This window comes from Chiloscyllium punctatum, chromosome 20 (genome assembly GCF_047496795.1).
Source record: "Chiloscyllium punctatum isolate Juve2018m chromosome 20, sChiPun1.3, whole genome shotgun sequence".
Classification (NCBI taxonomy): domain Eukaryota; kingdom Metazoa; phylum Chordata; class Chondrichthyes; order Orectolobiformes; family Hemiscylliidae; genus Chiloscyllium; species Chiloscyllium punctatum.
This window is the reverse complement of record NC_092758.1, coordinates 18,726,160-18,752,330: the sequence shown is the minus strand read 5'-3', so window position 1 is coordinate 18,752,330 and position 26,171 is coordinate 18,726,160. Positions and strand designations below refer to the sequence as shown.

At 42.1% G+C, this 26,171-nt stretch overlaps 1 protein-coding gene across 6 annotated transcripts in view; it reads left to right on the top strand.

Moving 5' to 3' along the window:
* The window catches only part of LOC140491946 (fibroblast growth factor 1-like), a 53,722-nt gene extending 29,961 nt beyond the window's left edge, over window positions 1–23,761 (top strand). For 5 of the 6 annotated variants that reach the window (XM_072590444.1, XM_072590448.1, XM_072590446.1 and 2 more), the window contains exons 2-4: window positions 2,710–2,915; window positions 5,698–5,801; window positions 17,738–23,761. In XM_072590444.1, coding sequence (XP_072446545.1) covers window positions 2,747–2,915; window positions 5,698–5,801; window positions 17,738–17,932 — 468 coding nt within the window. In that variant the 5' untranslated portion in view covers window positions 2,710–2,746 and the 3' untranslated portion in view covers window positions 17,933–23,761. Of the gene's footprint in view, window positions 1–524; window positions 542–2,709; window positions 2,916–5,697; window positions 5,802–17,737 lie in introns of those variants that run through there. The other variant, XM_072590449.1, reaches the window with a different exon arrangement.
* Window positions 23,762–26,171: the final 2,410 nt, after the last annotated feature.

Here is a 26,171-nt window from a genome sequence, read left to right as displayed (position 1 = left end):
AAGATACTAAGCAAAAACAGGTTCCTAACTGCTGATGACACATCACTGTAAAGACTGTTTGTCCTGATAATATTCCAACAGTAATAATTAACACTGGAGCTTCAGCATTTGCCATACCCCTAGCCGAGCTGTTCCAGTAAAGCTACAACACTGACGTCTACCCAACACTGTGGAAAATTGTGCAGAATTGACAATAAATCTCAACAAACCAATTACTGCCGCATCAATCTAGTTTCAACTTCAGTAAACTGATGGGAGGTGTCATCAACGGTGCTGCCAAACACCGCTTGCTTAGCAATAACCTGCTCACTGTCACTCAGTTTGGGATCTGCAAGGGCCACTCAACCTCTGACTTCTGACCTCATAACATTCTGGATTCAAACATGGATAAAAGAGTGGAATTATAGAGGGGAGGTGAGAGTGTCTTGGACATCAAGTAAGCTTTTGACTGAGTGTCAAGGAGCAAAACTAGAATAAGTAGCAATGTTCCACTGCTTTGAGTCATACCAAGCACAAAGGAATATGGTTGGAGTTGTTGGAGGTCAGTCATCTCAGCTCTACAGGAATTCCTCAGTGTAGATATTTCTTAATCAACCTGATTAGATATGCTATAACACATACCTGAAGCGGGTGGGACTTGAACCCCAGACGTAGGGACATAACCACTGCACCAAAAGAGTCCCTCAGGGTAGTTTACGAGATCCAACAATCATCAGCTGCTTCATCAACTACCTTCTATTCATCATAAGATTTTCCCCTCTGATCTTCCACTCTTCCATAAGGTGAAATAAGCTTTCTGCATGTACCATGTGCATCTGTAAGGTGTACGAAGAACATTGAATGACAAAATAAAATAGGGGTACAATTCTAAAGTGGGTGCAGGAGCAGAAATACCTGGGCGTACATGTGCACAGATCATTAAAGGTGACAGGACAAGTGGAGAAAGCAGTTAGTAAAGTGTGCAGAGATTTCAGCTTTATTAATAAGCATACAACAGCAAGGAAGTGATGCTGAACTTGTACAAGACACTTGTTAGACCTCAGCTGGAGTATTGTGTATAGTTGTGGGTGTCGCAATACAGGAAAGATGTGAAGATACTGAAGAGAGAGCAGAAGTGATTTACAAGAATAATTCCAAGAATGAGAAACTTCAGTAATGAGGAATGATTGAAGAAGTTGCGATATGACGCAATGATTCTATAAATGGTTTGCAGCAATTCAAGAGTGCAGCTCACTATTACATTCTCAAGGGCAACTAGGGATGAGCTATAAATGCCAGTGCAGCCTACAGAGCCAAACCTTTCTTCAAAAAAAGTCAAGTTTTTTTGTTGCAGACTTCTTATTTAAAAAAAATAAAAGTGGAGTTTGGTTCTTACTTAATAGAATTAAAGATTTGGAGTTCCACCGTTCTTTTGATGTCTTTAGGTGATTGAGTCAATTGAGTGTAATAGTTCCTGTAATGTCATAAATAACGCAATTTGTGTACAGCAAGCTCCCACAAACAGCAGTGTGATTAATGACCAGATAATCTGTCTGTGTAAAGCTGGCTGAGGAATAAGTAATTGGCCAGTACAGTGGGGAAAATTCCTGTGGTCTTGAAAAAAATTAGTTTTTGCTTTTTGCATTGAACTCTTGTTGCTTTTTATATTTAAATGAGTGTCCCTTATTGGTACAAATCACAACATCTGGTTCGGTTCACTTCTGGCAGTCAGCCTGATCAGTATATTTTTATTTTAAACACAATTATGACATTCACGTAAGGCTGAGAAAGGTTGATAGACAAATATCACATGAAGTGCAAATGAAATTGATTTACCTGACTTCCCTTCAGCCTTAAACAGGATTCTAGTCCAAACTGTATTTATTGCTGGTTTCCAGGATTGTTTTTATTCATTTGGGGATGTGGGTGTTGCTGGCTGGGTCAGCATGAATTGCCCATCCATAGTTTTCCCGGAGAAGGTGGTGGTGAGCTGCCTTCTTGAACCGCGGTAGTCCCACTTCCCTGACAAACCAACACTTTGTGACCCACCTTGAATTACTGTAGCAATGAGTCATCTTCTTGATTTGAGGCAGTCCATGTGGTTGAAGATGATCCTGCAGGGCTGCTAATTTGGGGTTTTCAGTATTTTGGTCAGTTGACAAACAAGCAGCAGTGGCAATAAATGTTCAAGTTGGAATGAGATGTGGCAGGGAAAGGAACTGGAAATGGATGGTTTTCCTATGCACTTGTTGCATTAAACCTTCCAGATGGCGAAGATCATGGCTTTGGAGGCTCCTGTTGAAGATACCCTGACGAGTTGCTGCAGTGGATCCTTCAGACTACATGCTGCAGCTGGACTAGTGGTTGGAATAAATTAATGGAGAATCACCCACATTTCTGACCCTGATTGCTAGAATCTTCTGGAAAGTTTGTATGAGTTTTCCTGCCCATGCCTAAGCTGTTTATGCGTGTGTTTGTTTCAGATGATAAAAAGATCAGATATGAGTGTGTGGCCTTTTGCTGCTGAATAGCTTACCAGTGCCTGTGAACTATCTGGGGAAGATACAAGGACTTGTGGAAAAAGAGGGGAATAGGTCTCAGGGTGAAAAAAAGCCTAGAAAATACATAATTACACTTGTGATGTAGACTTCTAATTCCTCATATTTTTGTTTCCTAAACTGGCATTCCTTAAAGTGCATGGTTTGTTATGTGCCCATTGATTTATTGCAGGGGAGAAGAGCCATATGAACACTGTGCTGGAGGCAACATGGATGCTGGAACGGTGACAAGTTTATCAGACTTGTCCAATTCCTTTAATCACTTTCTGGTGAACTACAAAGACCCAAAGCTCTTGTACTGTGCAAATGGAGGGTACTTTGTTCGACTTCTCCCTGACGGACAAGTAGAGGGGACGAGAGACCGCAGCGATGCATACAGTGAGAATTCTTTTTCAGCCTTCATGTATACTGCATTGTTAAAGTGTGTATTTATGTGTGTGTTTGGGCTTGTGTTGCTTGGTAACTGCTTCGTAATTTTCCAAGTTCAATTCACTAAGGACTTCTTAGCAGTCAGGAGAACAAGGTTTCCAGTGGCATTTTAGGGAGACAAAAATCTGAAAATGCTAATGTCTTGTTAGTTTCTCAGTACAATCATTTGAACTTTTTCTTAAAGCATTTATAATTTACAGGACAATGACCATGCATTTTTCACAGTGAAGCTGACTGTTGCTCACTGCAAGTACGCAAGGAACTTAGGAAATAGCAGCAGGATGAGGCTATTCGGCCCCTCAGTTCTGCTCCACCATTCAAGTAGATCATGGCTGATTTTCTTCCTGAAAGTCATTTTCCCACACTATCCATTTTCCCACACTGCCCATTTCCCTTGAAAGTTTTAATATCTACACATCTATTGATATCTGTCTTAAATGTTAAACTCTAAATTCAAATCAGTTTTCTATAATCTTGTTATCATTTTTCCTCTCCCAGGCCCACATCATCTGGGTTCTGTTCCAAGAGGCAATTTGTAATTTTTGCATCTCTGGGAACAATTTAAGCATATGTGACAACCCAGTTAATGCAATTTCTCCTTTCATCTGGATCTGCTGATGTATTTTCATAGCCTGGAGTCCCACTATTTATATTAGGGGTTAAAGGTGGGGAAGGGGAAGTGAATATGAAGCTGAAAATGACCAAAGTCCAGGGGTAATGATGCCCCATCAATCTTAGTGGCTTTATTTTTATATTCTAGCTCTGTTTCCCACCCAACAGTTGAGCAAATAGACCACCTGACTGGCAGGCAGGAGGCAATCCTGCCAGATAGGGTTGGGGAGAGTGCAAAACTGGCAAGAATCATAGTGAGTGCTGGCTGGTGATTGAGTCAGGTGGGTGGGAAGACTGGCAATCAAGGGGTTAAGGCAGGCATTTGGGACTGAGCTTGGGAGGGGGTGAATGTGTATGGAGACTTTGCTGATTGGGATGGGACTGGAGAGAAACCAGTGAATGGGGTTAGGCAGGGTGAGGGAAGGGGAATTGTGAATGACTGTGTGAAGGTCTGTATGAGACCAAGACTCCTTTTTTGGTGTAAGGGTGCCATCACTTTTCCAGTTGGTCCACAGGAAGTCCTCAGGAAATCAGCAGCTAACATTGCCCCTTCATTGCTGAGTCATTTTGGCTTCTAGAAATGTATGCAGCATCAATAAATCTCAACCCAAATATCAAGTCGCAACGTAGGAGCCCAATTTAAATATATTTAAGTTTTCCAACTCTCCATGAAGATTGAGGGCATTACAGAAACATTACCTTTAATTCCACTGTCCCATCTCAATAATGCCCTGCATATCATGTAGGGGATTGGTGATGGCATTTGGAACCAATAATATATTTTCCTTTCTTAATCGTCTGATACCGATACTAATTGCAATACCTCTAGCTCTTGCAAATTCACCTCACTGAGTCACAAAATTGTTAAAATGCATAATGAGGCCATTCAGCGCACCCTGCCAGCTCTATTACCCAATGTCAATCTCCTGCCTTTTTTCCATCCCTATGCACCATTTTTTTCCAGATAATCATCAAATATCATCTTGAATGCCTCAATTCCAACTCTACCACATTTCCAAGCAGTGCCTTAACCACTCACTGTGTAAAAAGTATTTCCTCATGTTATCCTTGCCACATTTGTACATCACTTTAAATCTCTTTTATGAGCGAGAACAACTTCTCCCTACCTACACTGCCCAGCCCACCCATGATTTTTGGCATGTCCATTAAATCTCCTCTCAGCCTTCTCTTTCCAAGGAGAACAATCCCACATGCTTAAGTCTATCTGCATTACTGAAGTTTTTCGTTCCTGGAAGCGTTCTTGAAAATGTAACATTGCAATGGACCAGCATCCTGGGACCTCATCAAGGGCGCAGTTTAATATCGTGTCTATTTTCCTGTAAGAGGGCAGAGGTAGCAGATATAGATGGAACATTACAATGTTACCAAACTAATGGGTTACATTTTTGCATGGCACCATAATAGGTAAATTTTAAGATCAACTGTGTCTGAGGGCTTGACTTAAGGGAGTTGAGAGATATGGGGCACAGACAAGAAGGTAAAGTGAAGATCACACTCTGATCAGTTATATTTCGTTGAATGACGGAGCAAGCTTGATGGGTTCAACAGCATGTTTCTGCTCCTAGTTCTTATGCTTTTATGACAAACTGAACACTGATCCAATTGGATTTTTAGAATTGCCTCCAAAACCTGATATGAATGCAACTTAGACTCACTTGGTTGCATCTCTTCTGCTCTATCTCTTTTGCATTTCTCTCTCTCTCTGCATCAGTTTGTTAATTTAACAACAGTCCGCAATAAGAAAAGGAAGAAGTCAGAAACGATCAAAGCAGCTAAATCAAATGCACTGACCTCCTAAAGCTGTTGGACAAATCATCATTGTTTAATCTTATTCAACATTTCAAAACAGGATGACTCTATGGTGTGATTCACTCTGAGTTATGATGAGGCTATCTAGTGGGTTTAGTGTTTTGTATTGTCAATGTGCAGTTCACAGAGCACAGCAAAATTTTGGTGCAGACGTCATACTTCCTTAATGGGATCTTCTGTCATTAGAGGGATCCATGCAGACAGCAAATGCAGTTCAGAATGGAACTCTGTGTTTGGTGTATCTTTAGGTTTGGTTGTGTCATCCTGAATATAATTCATCCCTCTCCAGTTCGCCTCCAGCTACAGGCTGTAAGTAGAGGAGTGGTGACCATTCAAGGGATTGAATCTGGGCGCTACCTAGCAATGAGCGAACTGGGACAGCTTAATTCCTCAGTAAGTTGACACCCCTATTGTATTTTGCTCACTTTTCACATTTGAATGTTTATTGTACTCTGTATCTGCAGTTAAAATAATACTGTTGTTCAATAAAGTAGCCCTAATCAAATTCTTTATTGATGGATTCCCAAATGGGATCTCTTGACCCCTTCCTATCCTGAAAGTTATTGCTTGCATTTGAATCTGTAGGTGGGAACTGTTCATAATAAGAAATAGGAGTGGGAGTAGGCCATTTGGCCCATCAAGCCTGCTCCCCTATTCAATAATGTGTTATAATCATGATCAACAATACTGCCTAGCTGTACTTATCCTTTCCCTAATTTTGGGATGAAGGGGCTACATTCCGAAAGCTTGTGATTTCAAATAAATTCTGTTGGACAAATCTAGTCAATATCTATTTTTATATTTATTCTTTCACAGGACATGGATGTCACTGGCAAGGCCCAGCATTTGTTAATCCAGCTCCCACTGCCTGGAAATGGTGGTAGACAGCCACCTTCCTAAACCATTGCAATCCACCTATTCTGCTGTTAGCGATAGAGTTCCAGAATTTCGCCTTTAGGATCTAGTCTCAGGAAAGCAGCATTACAGTCATGCAACAGTTATGCATTGATATAACATTTTCAATGCAGTTAAAGATATCACGAGGTGATTCTTTGGTCACTGATCCACAAAGGGAGATATTAAGAGAGGTGACTGGAAGCCTAGTCAAAGAGGTCTGTTTAAAGGAGGATCTTGAAGGAGGAGAGAGACAGACAAACAGACAGACAGACAGACAGACAAACATAGAAGTGGAGAAGTTCAGCGGGGGAGTTCGGGGCAAAAGCAGGCAAATGGGACTAGTTCAGTTTATGGTACCTGGTCAGCATTGACAAGTTGGACTGACAGGTCTGTTTCTGTGCCATATGACTCTAAGATTGCAGCTGATCTGATTGTAATCTCAAATCCATGATTGCCCCCCCCAAGATAACCTTTTACTCCGTTGCTTACCAAGAATGTATAATCTCCACCTTAAAAAGATTCAAGCATTTGCTTTCTCACCTTTTCAGGAAATGAGTTCCAAAGACTCCCAACCAGCGTGAGGAAAAAGAAGCCTCATCTCTTTAAACGGGCCATGAGAGGAAACATCTTCCTCACATCAGTCCTTACAAGACCCTTGATGATCTATGTTTCAATTAATTGGGAACCAGTTCTCGACATTAGGCGTTTGCCAGAAGAAGCAATTAATCCATAGGCAGAGACCCAAGCAAATCAGAGTCCTCAATCACCAAAAGCATTTGTGTTTTGTACTTGCCAAAGCTCACTACCAATCATCATTGCTCCATCAATGATGCACGTACTTCAGTTTTATAAACCCCAAACTCAAGAAGTTCCTCCCCACATCTCCCCTTCTCTCCTTCTTACCTCACTTTCCTCTTTAAGGCATTTGTTAAAATCTGCCAATTTGACAAAGCTTCTGATCACTTGGCTTCATATCTTCTATGTGACTCAGTGCATACTCTGCTGCATAATGTTCCTGTGAAGTGCATTGAGATGTTTGATTATGTTAAAGGTTCCATATGTTGTTGTTGCAAGGCATTGACTCAGCAGGTTAAGGTCATCCTTCATGAGAGAGGGAGACAAAGCATCAAGTGTGTGAAGTCCATAATCTCTTTGGCTCAACTCCTAATTCGATAACCTAGCTGATGAATGGCAACTAATAGGCAAGATTTCCGAATATGTCTGGCACTGAGGAAGAACAATGGTAAGGTGAGGGAAGAGAATGAAATTCCCACCTCAGGCTAAGTATGGCTGAGCCTTTTATTCCTGATGAAGGGCTTTTGCCCGAAACGTCGATTTCGAAGCTACTTGGATGCTACCTGAACTGCTGCGCTCTTCCAGCACCACTAATCCAGAATCTGGTTTCCAGCATCTGCAGTCATTGTTTTTACCTCATACAATCTAGGCAGACCCTGCTGATGCAGTACTGACAGTGTGCTGTTGGAGGTGCTGTCTTTCAGATGAGACACAAATCCGGGCCTGGTGAGTCTAAATCCCTATGACATTGTGTCAGAGAAGAGCAGAGGTGTTCTCCCAATTCCTATGGCCAAAATTTAATATCCAACAACGTCAGTAAAACAGGTGTTCACTTAACCTTCCCCTCCACCACAGTTGAAACAGATGTATGTGCTGTCTGATACATTGATTACAAAGGGACCTTCACAATGACACATTTGTCCATAACAGCTTCCTTCTCTCATTCCACCCTCTCTTTGCTTTCCTTCTTTGCTATTCTATTCTCCTGTTCCTTCCTGTCAGGCCATTAATCACATCCCACAGCTTGACTCCGCTCTAAGAGATAAGTATAGGGGAGGTAACGTCTTTGCAAATTACTGTTATGAGACAAAGGAAACAGGACTCACCTGTCCTCTTTGAGCTCAGGAAAGCTACAGCCCCTCACCCCACCCCCAATAAACACAAAACAAACAGGACGAGCAACTGGGGAAAAGCAACTATCAAACTCACAGTTGCTGGACTGAAGAAATCTGACCAAATCACAGTCTTTTAACGAGCAAACAAACTTCTCCAACTCCCAGTAATGGTAGAGTTTTGCCTTGTTTCTGCTCAAAAAATGATTATCATGGTTGGCAGTACAGACAGGATTGAAGATTAGGCTTTCTTGCCAGTTTGCTTGCTGCTCTCCCTTCACATAGCCATGATGTGGAGGTGCCAGCGTTGTACTGGGTTGGACAAGGTCAGAAATCACATGACACCAGGTTATAGTCCAATGGATTTATTTGAAAACACTAGCCTTCAGAGATCCAGAATTTATAAGGATCAAGGTCTTCCTTGTGTCTAAAATCTTCCTCTCTCACCAACACCTGATGAAGACACAGCACTATGAAAGCTAGTGTTTTCAAATAAACATTGGACTATAACCTGGTGTCGTGTGATTCTTGAACCTGCCTTCACAAAGACAGTGATCCTTCACAAGCATGGATTCTCACAACCCTCCAGTGTTTCACTAAAAAAGCACAGGGACTCGAATCTTACAGGATCTGCAAGACCCCCGAGGTTGGTGTACCAGAGGAGTCTGAGGAGATTGGGGTCCACCTGATGACTAAACTGAGCTTCCATTGCTTCTCTCTGTGAGCTGTAATCTGGACAATTTGCCAGATGATCAGGAATTCAGGCAGCAGGAGGTTGCTGTCCCTGATAATGCTTTGGGCAGTCACAGATTCCTGATTAAGATGTGGGAGCTAGGGAAGTGGGAAGAGGGAGAGGATCAAGACTAGTGATGGTGGATGTCATTGTCAAAGTAGGAAACTTTGTAATACCCAATGAAGGACTCCCCTTTAACTCATAAAGAAACTGGAAATGAAATTTTAAAATGTACTTGATAGGCCTGTACCAGACCATAAATCCCCTCCTGCAGATCCAGCCTGACGGAAGAGTCATCACATTTTCCCAGTTCTGGCTAAATTTGTGGATTGGCTTTTGATGAGTAGGCCATTTAACTCAAGTAAGCGCAGGTTAACTTGGAGCACAGTGAGAAAGCACTGAGGTCAGAGGGCTGCTTTAACTGCTCCACTCACCCCATGATCAATACCTTTTCTGCCAGGCAGGGGAGGGTTAAAATTGTGGCTTATGTTGTGCCTTCGTGAGGAACTCCAGAAAACATATCACTGTCAAACACAATATTCATCTTATAGAGGCTGTTTGATAGCTTTCAAGAACAGAAACTCCCAGGTAATAACAACATCATCCAGGCACAAACTGTTTGTCCTAACTTAGTTAACTCAGCTTCCTGATCTGTACAATTTTATGACTTATAATGATTTGATTTTGTTAGGCAAATGGACTGAGAATTGCAGAGTGAAATAATCTAACTGGAGTTCAGATACAAATCAGACTAAGTGACTGAATACTGTCTCTGTTCCTATATCTGTATCCCAGCCCTTGCCCAGCTATGATCCATAATGTCAAAGTACAGAGAGAAATCATGTCCATTTGGATCAGAAAACAGAGACAATAATGAAGTTCATCACAACAGCAATTTGTATTGATATAGAGTATTTAGTCAGTGAAGTGTTATTGAACTGAATTGACACCAAAGGAAATATTCAGGCAGATGACTAAAGATTTATTCAAATAGTAAGTTTTGAAGGAACATCTTTAAGGAGAAGAGTGAGATGGAGAGAGTTAAGGGGGAAATTCCAAAGTATAGACTTATTTATGTGAAGGTCATCAACAATGTAGTGATTAAGATTGGAGATTTGTAAGAACATATAATCCAGAAGCTAGAGGTCTTTCAGTCCCTTAAGCTCATTCTGCTGTTTAATAAGATCATGTCCATATGTTTGGAACCTCTATTCAAATTTCTGTGTACCTTTCACACCCCCTTGCTTACCCAACAGGCCAGAGTTGGATGAGCTCAGGATCCTGGTAGGTGTACAACTGGGTAAGGTAACAGTGTGAGGATGATTGAGAGCGTTGAAAGATTCGAAACCGAGGATTAGATTTTGAAGGTGTGTTTCCAAGCCAGGAGCTAGTGTAGGCAGTAAGCTGAGGAATATGGAAACAAGACAAGTGATTAAGAAATATGCTGGAGCATTTTGAATGACGTCAAGGTGAAGGAAGGTAGAAGATGGGAAGTCATCCAGAAGTGCCAAGTCTAGAGATGAAGAAAGACATGGGTGAGGATTTGAGTTGAGGCACAGACAGAGTTAAACAATGTTATAGCAGTGGAAGTCAGTAAGTCATCGGTTTCTCAAGCAAAGTGGAGGTGCATTTCACAGAAATGTAATAGTTCTAAATTAAATGTAGTTTTAATCAGCACTTATTAGTCATTATCAGAGTTTAGTCTCCATAAGGGTACCTGACACAGCAATGTTTCTGTTATCCTTCACAACATAAGAAATTAAGTGTATATATCATGGTATTGTAGAACCCCACAGGTGTTTATTACAGCTAGATAATTTATGCAAATTTTATCTTTATAGGTACATCAAGGGGTGGTATGATGACTCAGTGGTTAGTACTGCTGCCTCACAGTGCCAGGGACCAGGCGACTGTCTGTGTGGAGTTTGCACATTCTCCCCACGTCTGCATGGGTTTTCTCCCACAGTCCAAAGATGTGCAGGTTAGGTGGATCGGCCATGCCGAATTGTCAATAGTGTCCAGGAATGTCCAGGAATGTGCAGGTTAGGTGGATTAGCCTTGGGGAAATGAGATCTTCGCAGGGTCAGTGTGCACTTGATGGGTTGAATGGCCTGCTTCCACACTGTAGAGGTTTATGATGATAGCCTTCTATGGTATCAGTGTCTGGGTTAATATAACACTATCAGATTTCGGAGCGAAAGTGAGGAATGCAGATGCTGGAGATTAGAGTCAAGAGTGTGGTGCTGGAAGAGCACAGCAGGTCAGGCAGCAACCGAGGAGCAGAATAATCGATGTTTCAGGCAAAAGCCCTTCATCAGGAATCAGGTTGCAACTGAGTAGTATGGTTCTAGTAACAATTCATCCTTCAAGTGATCCTGGGAAAAGATGAAGTTTGAAGCCATTACATTCTCAGGTCACATATAATGATACAGTGACAGTTTGAGCATGTTAACACCAAAAGAATAGCATTATAAATAGCTGCTTCAGGGACTGGGAGGAGTAAAGAGATATAGATTAAATTGGGTCAACAACCAGGTGGCAGATGGAATATAATGAGGGGAGCATGAGGATATTCACTTTTGTCACAAGAATAGAAACTAAAATATTCTCAATAAGTGTGATACTTCCTACGTATAACTGTGTTCATGAAATTGCAAGGTGACAAGGCTGGGAAAGCCAAATGTTTTTGATACATGACCATTACATATTACCAATGTATATTTGGTATTTACTGTAGGTGTTCTTGTCAGACAAGAAATGAAGTTTCATGAAACCAAGGCAGATTGATAAAGTTAAATCCAAAGTTCAGTGATCAAATTGAATAGTGGGACAGATTGGCAGGACTAATGGCAATTCCCATTTTCCTGAAAATAGTACTTTGTAAGTTAAGAAAGATCATGCGCATGTTGCTCCAATAAAGCAACCAGAATTGATATCAGTAATAACTGCATTAATTGATTCATATAAAATTTCCTCTACTATTTTAACACAAGTTAAAATAAATAGGTGTCATCTCAAATGGATATAATGTAGAGGTAAATATCCTTCTTCCTAATATCACAGAATGTAATGTGTATGCTCTGAGGGTCAGCTTGACTTCGTTCATGATATTCTGTTCCTTAGTCATAATTCCAACTGAAGGAATATTCTGTGAACAGTGCTCCCAACATTTGGGAAAAGTAATAAGATGTTTGCCCACACACTTATATGTAAATAATTTCTTAGAAACAATCAAGGGGTGGCATCTTATGCCACAAACAATATTCTTCTTCAACCAGAGTCTGCCAAACAGATTAACTGGTCACTCGTTCACGGATTGTTGGGCCTGGCTTTGTGCATACCCTCCTGTGTAATGACTGTGCATGTCAAATGTTATTGACTGTAAATTGCTTTGGGAGGTTCTGAGATTATAAGAAGCTCAATATGACTGCAAGTGCGAACTGCTTCACTCCAAGCTCCCAATGTTAGCCCCCTTCTACACTTCCATTTCTCTCACTAAGACATGTGCTTCAGAATAAAACCACTTTGTTCTTTTTGATATTTTCTTTCCCTTAAACTTTTCCTTGCCCCTGCCAAAAACGCAGAGACATGCTGCACTACAATTCTATAGCTGATGGCAATTGCTACATCACCTCTTTGAAGGAATTATCATCTGAATCCTGTTGATGATCTCTGGCAGGTCATTTAACTGTGAGTGGGAATGTCACCTTTAGGTTCATCTGCCCTCACCTTTCACACCAGCCCAGACACAAACAGGATCACAGTGATATTCATGAACAAGAACCCTGGCTGCTTTCTCCTTCCCTCCCTAGCCCAAGGTTATTGAAGGCAATTGGAAACCAACTGTAGCTCTGACTGAGAGGATCTGACTCCACACCAACAATCAGAATGATACTGGTATTAACAGCAGTAAATTGTGACGGCAGGTCATATAGAGTGGGTATTGTATTCCCTTAAATATACAAATAAGGAGTGAGCTGACGAGTTGTTGAAAATTTGAGCGATTTAGAGTTTGGCAGAGTAGGTAGAGAAAAACAATTTCCAGAACACAGGAGCATAAACCTTATTATTAGAATGATACACTTGCAGGTCAATACCTAGACACCCTGTCCTTGTACAAAGGGTTGTGAAAGTCTGGAACTCTCAGCCTCAAAACATTCGCCTCCAAATTACACACTATCCTGATTTGGAACTATATCTTTATTCCTTCACTGTCACTAAGTCAAAATCCTGGAACACTCTTCCTAACATCACGATGGGTGTACCCTATCTCAGACTGCAGTTGTTCAAGAAAGCAGCTTACCACCACCACCTTCCCCAGAGAATATTGGAATGGGTACTAGGACAGTGAAGAAGGTGCTTGGTATGCTTTCCTTTATTGGACAGGAGTTGGGAGGTCATGCTATGGCTTTACAGGACATTGGTTAGGCTATATGAATAGAAAGGGTTTGGAGGGATATGGGCCAGGTGCTGGCAGGTGGGACTAGATTGGGTTGGGATATCTGGTCAGCATGGACGAGTTGGACTCTATGACTCTATGACACTATAAAATAAAAAACTCTTCAGGCTAGGTCAATAGAAAGTTTTAAAATGCTGTTCAAGTTTTATTATCAATGGGTGTAAACGGAAATGAAATCAAGTTGAACAGGTTGTATTGAGATGCAAATCAGTTACAATCTAATAGGGGAGTTTACTTTAGATAAATGTAAGGTGTTATATATTGGAAAGGCAAATCAGAGCAATACCTATACACTTACTGGTAAGGTCCAGTGGAGTGTTGTTAAACAAAGAAGCCTTGGAGTGCAGATATTTGTTCCTTGAAAGTGGAGTGGTAGGTAGATAGGATAGTGAAGATGGTGTTTGTATGTGGTCCTTTATCAGTCAGAGTATTGAGTATAGGAATTGAGAGGTCATGTTGTGGCTGTACAGGACATTGGTTAGGCATATTGAAATGTTGTGTGCAATTCTGGTCTTCCTCCTATTGGAAGGATGTTGAGAAACTTGAAAGGGCTCAGAAAAGATTTACAAGATGTTGACAGGGCTGGAGGATTTGAGCTGTAGGGAGAGGCTGAATAGGCTGGGGCTGTTTTCCCTGGAGCATCAGAGGCTGAGGGGTGACCTTATAGAGGTTTACAAAATCATGAGGGGCATAGGATAAACAGACCAGGTCTTTTTCCTGGGGTCGGGGAGTCCAGAACCAGAGGGCATAGGCTTAGGGTGAGAGGGGAGGGATATAAAAGAGACCTAAGAGTGAACATTTTCACACAGAGGGTGGTGCGTGTATGAAATAAGCTGCCAGAGGAAGTGGTGGAGGCTGGTACAATCACAACATTTAAAAGGCGTCTGGATGGGTATATAAATAGGAAGGGTTTAGAGGGATATGGGCCAAGTGTTGGCAAATGGGACTAGATTAGATTAGGATATCTGGTTAGCATGGACAAGTTGGACCGAAAGGTCTGTTTCGTGCTATACATCTCTGTCTCTGTGACTCTATGAAACAGGACTAATAGTGTGAACAGCCCAATTCAAATTTTTATTGTCTCATGTACTACAATATTGACTACACTTAAATGACATTGTACTGGAAGTTGGACAGCCCTAGAATCATTGCTTCCTCATTATTTTCATCAGCCCATTCAGACATGTCACGACACACCTATGGACCAGGTGGATCTTGAACCCGATCATTCTGGCCAGAGGTAGAAGCAGCCATTTGGCTCATTGAGTCCACACCGACCCTCTGAAGAGCATCCCACCCAGACCCACCTCCCTACCCTATCATTGTAACCCTGCATCTCCTTTGATCAATCCACCTAACCTGCACATCTTTTGACTGTAGGAGGAAAATGGAGCACCCAGAGGAAACCCAGGCAGACACAGAAAGAGTGTGCAAACTCCACACAGACAGTCACCCAAGGGTGGAATCAAACTCAGGTCCCTGGCGCTGTAAGGCGGCAGTGCTCACCACTGAACTACTGTGACATTGCCACTACCACGTAGCCCTCATCATAACATAGTACAACAGGAAGAAAGTAATTAGGCCCATTGAGTTTGCAGCTAGTCATTGAAGAACTATGCAGTTAGTTTCTTGAATCGAGTTTTTCTTTCTCTCCTTGTCCAGTCCCTCCCCGCTTACCTCCGCGATTCTTGTGACTCTCTAAGACAGTCTCAAAGTTCCAGTTCACAGGCTCCAGCCACCTCCTCTTCACCATGGATGTGCAATCCCTATGCATGTCTATCCTCCATCAGGATAGACTCAGGATAGGCCTGAAACATCCCTAACCACCCTTCTCTGCTTGACTGAGTTCACCCCCACTTTGAAAAACTACTCCTTTAACTCCTATCATTTTCTTCAGGTCAAAGGTAGGGACATGGGTCCTCACATGAGTCCTGGTTAGACCTTTCTTTTTGTGGGATACGTGGAAAATTCCATGTGCCAATCCTACTCGGATCCCTCCACACAACTCTTTCTCGAGGACATAAGTGCTGGAAACGTTTATCAATTTGTCTTCCAATTTTTACCCTGCCCTCAGCTTCACCTGGTCCATCTCCAACTCCTCCCTTCTTTTCCTTGACACCTCTGTTTCCATTTCTGGGGATGGGTTGGTCATCGGTATTCATCACAAACCCACTGACTCCCACAGGAACTTAGACTATACATCCTCACATTTTGCTTCCTGTAAGGACTCAATCCCATTCTCCGTGTTTCTCTGTTCCGACAATGCCACTTTCTGCAGGGGCTATCAGAAATGTCCACCTACTTCCTCAACCAAGGATTCGCCGCTACAACAGTCAACAGAGCCCTCAGCCATATTGGACCCATGTCCCACACTTCTGATCTCGCCTCTTCCCTTCCCTTCCACAATAACCATGAAGTCCCTTGAGTCCTCATGTCCCATCCACCAACCTCCACATCCAAAGGATTGTAAATTGTCATTTCCATCACATCCAATGGGATGCCACCACCAGACACACATTCCCTTCCCCGCCTTGTCATCCTTCCATAAGGACCGTTCCATCTGAAACACGCTGGTCCACTCCTTCTCCATTTCCAACACCTTCCCACACCCCCATGGCACGCTCCCGTGTAGTCATAGAAGGTGTAACACCTACCCAATTACCTCCTCCCTCCTCAGTATCCATGGCCCAGGACACCTCTTCCAGGTGAAGCAGTGATTTTCCTGCATTTCACTCTATCTACCCTCCTATATTCACTGCTAACATTATGGCCTTCATTACATTAAGGAAACAGAATGCAGACTGGTCAACCATATTGCAGAACACTTATGTTCTATCTGTAAAAATGACCCCAAGCTTCCAGTTGTCTGCATCTTCAACACACCATCTTGTTTCCATGCTAACATTGCTAATGCCATTCTATTGCAGTGTTCCAGTGAGCCTCAGCACAAGCTGGAAGAACAGAATCTTATTTTCCACATGTGCACCCCGTTGCCTCTGGAACTCAACATCGTTAGAGGCTGTTTCCATCCTTCTTTGTCCCCACCCTACACCCAGTCCTGCTAGGACATGGGTTGCTTTTAGCACACTCAACTGATTGTCACCCATTCTCAGGTCTGTTATCCATTACATGGTTTGCTTTCAGCATTGACTATCCATTCTCTGACACTCTCAGTTCTCATGATCACTTATTCAGCTTATTTTCTGTCCTGGCCTGCTATCCACAATCCCCTTGTTTACCTACCCCTTCTTTATCCCTGTCTTTCCCTCTCCACCTGTTTGTTCACCTCTGCTCCCCAACCAACCTCGTCTTCAGTATAAATGCTAGATTTCCCAGCTGTTATCAGCTCTGATGAAGAATCATCAGAATCAAAACATTAAGTTTGCTTTCTTCCCATGGATGCTTCCAGACTTGCTGAGTTTCACTAGAAATTTTTATTTTTTTTTCAGTTAGTTTCACACCCTAGCTCTTTGCCATTCCCCTTCACTTCTTTATCCTTCAAATATTTATCTGATAGCCTTTTGAAGGTGACCATTGGATTTGAATCTGCCACCTATGAGGCAGTGCATTCCAAATCCTAAACACTACTGCAACCACTTTGTCAATCACCTTAAGCTATAGTCTCTGGATACCGACCATTGGAAACAGTCTGTCTTCGGGGTTAGGAATCAGATTAGGATGGAGTGTATACTATAACTGCTCCTGTGGAGTCCTGAGTCCTAGTTGCACAGTGGGGACAGCTCCTATCATGTCTGTGTGATAAACGGGATCAATTCAGAACAGCTAAGATATTGTTGGCCATCTTCAGCTGCAAAATTGTACTCACCTACAACCTATAGCCTCACGAGGAATGCAGAGAATCATGCAAGGGGCATTACAAGATGTAGTCAAAAAGGTGGTGCCAAACTGGCAAAGTCGCACCATGGGCATGCCAAGCAATAAATGCAGCATGCCAAACAACAAATCAAAGCAAGGCTCCACAGTGCTGTCAAATCCAGTCATGATTGGTGATGGACAGTTCAACAAAAGGTGTGATGAGCAAGCTCCATAAACGTCCCTGACCCCAGTGAGAGCAGAATCCAACGCACAAAAGAAAGACAAAAATATCTGAATTGTTTGCAACACTTCAAAAGTATTGAGTGAACCATTCTTTGTGCTGGCCTGTGAGACTTCTCACCATCTCTTTCTGTTAACTTAAATGGGGCTAGGTTCATGACTTCAAACTAGGATCTTCCCACCTGTGACACACAAGCACAGTGTCATTACCTACTAAACCACTGGGGGGAGCTCTTTTCATTGTTAATTGTTTCTCCTCCTTCTGTTTCCTGTACAGCTGACCCTGACAGATGAATGTCTCTTCCTCGAAACATTGGAGGAGAATGGTTATAACACTTACAAGTCAAAGGAGTATATGGAAAGGAACTGGTACGTCGCCATTCGAAAGAACGGAACTGCCAAACCAGGACCAAAAACTAATGTCGGACAGAAAGCTATCCTGTTCCTTCCCATGCAAGTTACAAGTGACTAAATGTATATCTGCAGCATTAAACAGTCTCCTGAATGAAGCAGCGTCTGAATGTACAAAAATGTTCCACATAGATTCGGTAGTTGCGGGTCAATGTGTCACTGGAGATAATGGCAGAATATGGTAGTGGGACCTGTAATGTTTTTATTTCCTTCGTTTTCATCTCTATTCTAACTTTTTCTATCTTGAGAGCATTGATTCTACCCAGGGCAAGGGCAATCACTCTTGAGGAACCGTATGCTTTCTGACCTTCATGTTACCATCCATCACATCAGAGCCGAGAGAGCTAAGGTCACCAGGACCAAGCAAGTACTGGCCTTTCTGGACAGTGTGAGCACACACGTATGACATTTAGTGGCAGCATAGAGGTTGGAAGCAATGTTGTGGATCTTTCCTGTACTAGCCTAAGCCATTGAGAGAGGACAACTGTGTCTTCCTAGCTGAGCCAAGCAGACCAGAAAAAGAACTGGGAACTTTCAGTTTATTGTTAGCGCTTGCCTTTTCAGTGGTGGGCATTTGGGTGGCATTTATGTTGAGCATCTGAGTCAGTCATTGATACTTTCTGCAGCGGATATGAGAGAGTAGCTTTTCTGCATCCTCACCTACATTGAGGTTCTTGGTGTCCCTTAAGTTGTCAACTTTGATTTGTATATGCTTGGAGGTTTCATCACATGATCTCACTTTTCCAACTACCCCACCCAGTCAAACAGCCATTTCTTTGTCCCTGTAATTAATAAATGAAAAAAATGGGAAAAAAAAGGCCTTTATGATTTTATTTTTTCCCAGGGTTACTTGAGACAGCGAAGACTCTTTAATTTCTGGAATTTCCATCACAGTCCTGGAGAGTTGTTAACCCTTGCCTTACCACAAATTAGGTTTAGAAAAAGTTCAGGAAGATTGCCAATGAGCATGATAGGCCTGAGAGCTTGTTTTTAGTGAGAACTCGGGGGAAAATCTATCCTCATATTTGAGTATTAAAACATAATACATCAGCAATTTGTTTTAAATGTCACCCGCTTCAAGCAACCAGCCCACAGTGACATATTAATGCATAGAATTCCGCTTACTGTGTTTTCTGTACATTGTAACTATTAATTTGTTCCATCAGTAACAAAAATAGTAAAATCAGTAGATATCGGTTTCCACTTTATAGCCTTAATGTGTCCAAAGTTATAGAGTCATAGATGTAATAAATGATGTGATAAAGTGATTGGAGTATCACAAGTGCAGAGTGAATTGAGTGCTAATTTAGTGACAACAATAAGCTCTCTCCCCCAAAGTGAATCACTTCCGACACCGCTGATGCTTGTCCATCAATTGGACCAATCTATGGCCTTTTGAAGTTCTACGCTACCCTCCTCCTCAGTTCACACCATTTCTAAGTTTAAAATGGTCCCGGAATTTTGAAAGTGTGCCCTACACACTAAGATTCAAGTCACTAATATCTCAGAAAGGGCAGGGTTCTAGCACTTAAACATGTAGAATCCTATATAAACCAGCCTACAACCCCCAAAAAATTGAGTATTATTGTCAATTACCTGTCACCAAGCCCATTAATTATCCATGTCCAGATGTTTCTCATGCATAATTTATCAAATGCCATTTGGAAGTCCATGTACTCTGCATCAACAGCATTATATCCTCATGAACCCTCTCTATTCTCTCGTCAAAACCTCCAGCAAGTTAGTTAACCAAAATTTGTCCTCGCCAGTCTTCAAGAAGTAGCCTCCATTTGTTGACTTAAGTTGGTCCTGGCTTATCATTTCGAAAAGTGCACCAATCACTGAGATTAAACTGACTGGCCTGTAGTTGCTTTTTTGAACAGAGCCAAACATTTATCAGTCTGCATAAACTCCTTTTGACTATAAAGTGATTTGGACCATTTTGTAGATATGAATGGCGCTTCTTAAAATGCAAGTTCTTCCTTGCTTGGTAACTATCATTCACTCTTTTTTGATCATAAGACTGTAAGATAAAGGAGCATAATTAGGCCATTCAGCCCATTAAGTCTGCTCCACCATTCAGTTATGGCTGATCTGTTTCTCAACCCCATTTTCCTGCCTTCTCCCCATAACAGTTGATCCCCTAGTAATTAAGAATCTATCTCTGTCTTAAATGGCCTCCACAGCCTTCTGCAGCAATGAGTTCCACAGATTCACTATCCTCTAGCTGAAGAAATTCCTCCTGATCTCAGTTTTAAAGAGTCATCTCTTCATTCTGAGGCTATGCCTTCAGGTCCTAGTCTGTCCTACTAGTGCCCACTCTATCCAGACCTCGCAGTATTCTGCAAGTTTCAGTTAACTCTCTCCTCATTCTTTTAAACGCCATCAAGTACAGACCCAGAGTCCTCAAATGTTCCTCATATAACAAGCCCTTCATCCCTGGGATAATTATTGTAAACCTCCTGTGGACCCCTTCAAGGCCAGCACATCTTTCCTCAGATACGGGGCCCAAGACTGCTCACAATAGTTCAAATCCCATCTGACCAGAGTCTTATACAGCCTCAATAGTAATATGTCTCTGCTCCCGTAGTCTAACCCTTTTGAAATGAATGCTAACATTTGCCTTTCTTACTGTCAACAGGGTGGCATGGTGGCTCAGTAGCTCAGTGATTAACATTGCTATTTCACAGCACCAGGGACCTGAGTTCAATTCCACCCTTGGGTGACTGTCTATATGGAGTTTGTACATTCTCCCCCTGTCTGCATGGGTTTCCTCTGGGTGGTCCAGTTTCTTTCCACAGACTAAAAATGTGCAGATTAGATTGGCCATGCTGAATTGCCCATAGTGTCCATGGATATGGAGGCTAGGTGGATCATTCATGGGAACTACAGGGTTGCAAGGATATGGTGGGTGTGGGAAGATGCTGTTCAGAGGTTTGGTGCAGGCTGAATGGCCTGTTACAATTCTATGAACTTACATATTGACCTAAAGTGAATCCTGAAGTAGGACACCTAAGTACCTTTGTGCTTCAGATTTCCGAAGCCTTTCTTTAACTATTCTTCCTACCAATGAGCATCACCTCATATTTGCCCACATTGTGCTCCATCTGCCACTTCTTTGCCCACTCTCCTAGCCCGTCCAAATAATAGAATCCCTACAGTGCAGATAAAGACCAGTTAGTCCATCGACTGCACTGACTCTCTGAAGAGCATCCCATCCAGTCCATCCCTGTAACCCCACATTTACCATGGCTAACCAACTTCATCTGTACATCCCTGGACATTATGGAAAATTAACATGGCCACTCCACCTAACCTGCACATCTTTTGGTCTGTTGGAGGAAATCAGAGAACCCATACAGACAGGGGGAGAATGTGCAAACTCCACACAGTCAATTGCCTGAGGCTAAACTGAACCCAAGTTCCTGGCTCTGTGAGGCAACAATGCTAAGCACTGTGCCATCATGCCACCCCTTCTGCAGACTTCCTGCTTCCTCATTGCCACCTGTCCCTCCACCTACCTTTGTGTCATCTGTAAACTTCTCTTCCACCTTTTTCCAACTCAATATGCATTCTCTACTGCAACCCATTTCCTTTCTACAGACCTCTGCTAATGGGACCAGACTTTAAAAGCAACATAATCAAAAGGTGTGGTGCTGGAAAAGCACAGCTGGTCAGGCAGCATCCAAGGAGCAAGAGACTCATCATTCCTGATGAAGAGCTTATGCTTGAAACGTTGACTTTCCTGCTCCTTGGATGCTGACTGACTGGTTGTGTTTTTCCAGTGCCACACTTCTTGATTCTGGTCTCCACCATCTGCAGTCCTCACTTTCTCCTACTTTAAAAACAACACAGCAAACTTGCTCAAGCAAGTTAAGTGTTCATTAGGAAATTCACCTATTATAAATGATCCTCCATGAGCACATTTTTGGTATATGATCCAACCAGTACTGAATTTCTCTTTTAGTGCTGCAGCCATTTCAAAGTCAGCAGGCTACTGAATAATGGGGGACTATTACAAGCAAGCGAGCTCAATTGAAAGGTGCAGCATGGAAGGGGCCCTCACATTGCATCATGCAGGTGCCGATATAGTCACCCAGTGGCCATGCCAATGAGCTGCAGCACAGAGTGCAGAACCTACTGTGAAGACCACCCGAAGCCAAGGTCACTCATAGAGTCCCGAATAGCGTTTGTCTGATATTAGTTAACCCAGCACAAATCAAACCTCATACCTTCCTGAGTCTACACCAGCATATTACTTTGACATCCTTTGTCTGCTTTAGAAGAGAAACCAACTAAGCAATTCCATTTTCTTTTGACCAAAAACAGAAATTATCTTGAAAACATATTTGTTACTAAGACTCTGTTATTATAAGCAGAAATGGCTTTGGGACCTGGTGATTTATGGAAAATAAAGTACTCATGACTTCAACACACTTGAGTTATGCGTCCCATGACATTTGATGGTTTATTTTTATAATTCACCATGTAGCCCTCTGCCCCCCTCTGTTCTTGCTTAAGGCCTTTAAAATTAATCATAAAGTCATCATTTTCTGATGATGCATTAACAAATAAAAGGTTTGAACCCAATACTGAGCGATCACTGGTTAATTATGCGTTTGTAAAACTCAGCCTTAAAACTTTTTAAAATACTTCTGTTGAAAATGAGACCATCCGGCTGCAACTGGTAATCACTGGAAATTGCCCCTCACTTTGTCTTTCTTCCTTGCTACCTACATGACAGTTTGAGATCATTATAACTGCAGGTGTTCTTGTGTTGCTGAGATCTGTCAGTCACACATGGGTCAATAGAACAAGCACGTACATCAGACCACTAAGTAAGGCTTAATTCCAACATCACTTCACGGTTTCACAGAAGTGGAAGTGAATATCTTTTCCAGAATTAAAAATAGCTAAGAATGGATTGTTTGGCAATACTGCTGAAAAGTATGTTGTGGCAATATTTAAATTAACTATATCAACATATACTGATATTATTCAATCAGTAATAATAAAATAAATAGCTTAGATTTTTATAGTCCCTTGCATGATCTACAGCCTAAAACACTGTAGAGTCAAAAAGGTAGTTTCAAAATGCAGTTGCTACTGTAACGTAGGAAATTTGCAAGCAATTTTCATGCAGCAAGCTCTTACAAATAGCAATGTGATAATGATCACATAAGTTGTTTTAAAGATGTTGACCATATGAAACTACTGAAAGTTGTGAACACAGCCCAGTCTCTCATGCAATCCAACTTTCCATCCATTGATTCTATCTACACGTCTTGTTGCCACGGAAAGACAGCCAACATCATCAAAGACCCCTCCCACCTGTTATAATCTCTTGCAATCTCTTCCATCCAGCAGAAGATACAAAAGCTTAAACCCATGTACCAGCAGGTTCAAGAACGGCTTCTTCCCCACTGTCATTGGACACCTGAATGAGCGTCTCAAATTTCAAATCTAATGTTGATCTTGCTTTCTGTACACCTTCTTTGCTGCCATAACTTTGAATTCCTCACTCTGTTCAATCACCCTGTGATCTTTGTGCATGCTATGATCTGCCTGTGCTGCATGCAAAACAAAACTTTTAACTGTACTTAGGTACATGTGACAATAAATCAAATTAAATAAAATTGTTTGAAGGTTTGAGAATATCTACATTCCTGATGAAGAGCTTATGCTCGAAATGTCGATTCTTCTTCTCCTCGGATGCTGCCTGACCAGCTATACTTTTCCAACACCACACTCTTGACTCTAATCCAGCATCTGCAGTCCTCACTTTCTCCTAATATCTACATTCACCTGAGAGAGTAGGCAGGATCTCCATTTATGTCTCAGACCCTTCCTCTATAGTTGTAGCAATCTCCCAAAGTGCAATGTGATAAATGACCAGATCTTGTTTTTGTGATCTTAGTTAAGGAATAAATACTGGCAATAATACCAGAAATAATTCTCCTGCTCATCCTTGAAATAGGGTCATGAGAACTTTTACTTCTGTGTGGCAGGACAATTAGGTCCTCGGTTTAACATTTCATCTGAAAGGCTGTACCTCCAACATTGTAGGACTTTCTCAGTTCTGCAGCAGCCTGTCATCTTGGATGTTTATGTTGGAGTCGGACTTGGACCCACAACCTTCTAACTCAGTAGTAACTGAGCCATTGTACAGAATACCAGCAGGGTATGGCAAAGTACATCATCACTGAACTCAATATTGCCCACACTTCAAATCAACTATTTTTGAGATAGCAATTGGAAAACTGACATGGGGTGAAAAAAAATCAAAAGGTGAAGTGGTATCCATCTCAGCTGACACTCTCGCACAGAACACGAGCTGATTGTGTCATATTCATTTTTAATATATCTCACTAACACATCAATCTGCATGCCTAGTAAGTCACTGATGGTGAAAGTGCTTGCCTTTTTTTATTGAAAGTATGATGGCAGTGGGATGGATGTGTATACTTTAAAGGGATTTGTTCATCTAGCCCTGGGATCAGCACTTACAGAATATCTCCAAATACCTGAAACTTCAATAGTGTTCTCCTCAAGGTACTACAGGAACTTTTTACTTCTGGTGACTCACTTTGAAACAGGCCCTATCTGTAATTTTAACTCTAGCCTGAACGGGGAAGTGTAGGGAGCAGATTCAAGAACAAACATAGCCCAACTTGTTAAGTTTCTTCACTTTCCCTCGGGGGTCAGGATAAGCAGCAATACGCCCTGGGCCACACACAAGGAAGGTAGACTTCCCTGTCTTTAGCTTCTCTCGTTCCCTCATGGGATCTCAAGCCTGCAGCTTACCTTGCTTTTGGTAACCATTCCTTCTCTTTCGCTAAGTGTGTGTGTGTGTGTGAGATCTTCTGTACCGATCCACAGGGCATTCTCACTCCCTGTCTCCGCATCTCGCTATTCCATCTCCGTCTTGCTGCTGCTTGAGTTTTCTGGATTGAGGGTCTACTTCAACTTGAGTGGCGAGCTTCTTACGTCTCCAACCACCCATCCATCCCTCTCCAGCCCCTGAGGCCACTATTCTCCTCCATCACCAATTTCCCCAATTTTACAGAGATTAGAGAATGGCATTTCTGATGGAAGAGCCACAAACAAGCAGCAGACAGTGTTCCATCAAAGTGAATAGGATGTAAGAAAGGCCTTCAAACTCATTCATGTCTGTGGAGGCTCAGATGGCAGAACTCCATGGTGGCAACAGGCCCTGCATCCCAGTGAATGGCCCACAGAATGGGATAGGGTCTGGCATCCATTAACTTCTGAAGTCCAGAGCTGGGAGTCAGAACTAGCATGACTCCCCCACAACATAATAATTACAAAAAAGATTCTTCTTTCAACTTCCCTTCAATTTGTTTGGCTTCTGCGCATCAAGGGTAGCCACAGCTGGGTCAGGAATTAGTTTTGAGCTCACTGTGGGCGTTATTAGGTTTGACTCATTTCACTATTGCACATCACACATTAGCAGATCAACCCACAGTGCTTGATTATTAGAGGCAACCATTCAGCCATCATCAGTACCCAGGAACTGTAGCCATATGTACAAGATAATCACCAATAAATCTAACTGGGAATTTAGGAGAAACTTCTTCACCCAGACAATGATTAGAATATGGAACCTGCTACCACATACACTGATGTTTTCATGACAAGAAAAGTAATGAACGGCATTTAGGAAATTGGATGAAATAGGGTGTGATCTATGCTCATGTAGATCTCAAACACCAGTAAAGACTCTTTGGGCAGACTGGTCTGTTTCTGGCTGTCAATTCAATGTAATTAACTCACTGTGAAATCCCAGTAGATGTAGTGACGCCACACAGACTGTTATGAATTAAGAAAGTATTTTATCATCAGTTCCTTAAAGGCATTTAGGATGGGCAATAAATGTCTTCCTGACTGTACAGAGATCAGAGAATGGCATTTCTGATGGAAGAGCCACATGCGAGCAGCAGACAGTGTCCCATCAAAGTAAATAGGGTGTAAGAAAGACCTTCAAACTCACTCATGTCTGTGGTTTTTGTGGGGACAATGGCGTCTTTTCAAATGTACAAATCCCTTTCCATTGGCCCTTTGACTCAAGCCAAGCTCTAATCTCTAAGCTGTGGTTAGACAAACAAAAGGTCAAATCTGCTCCATGGGAGGGTGGGAGCTAATATTTGTTTGACCCGATAATACTGTAAGTAGGTTCAGGCTCCATGATGCTCTGTGGAAATGGCTGTATACAGAGGGGACTCCATGCATCTGTCGGCCCTTTGTGCTGCCCAGCCTCCCCCCTCTGTGTGCTGTCACTT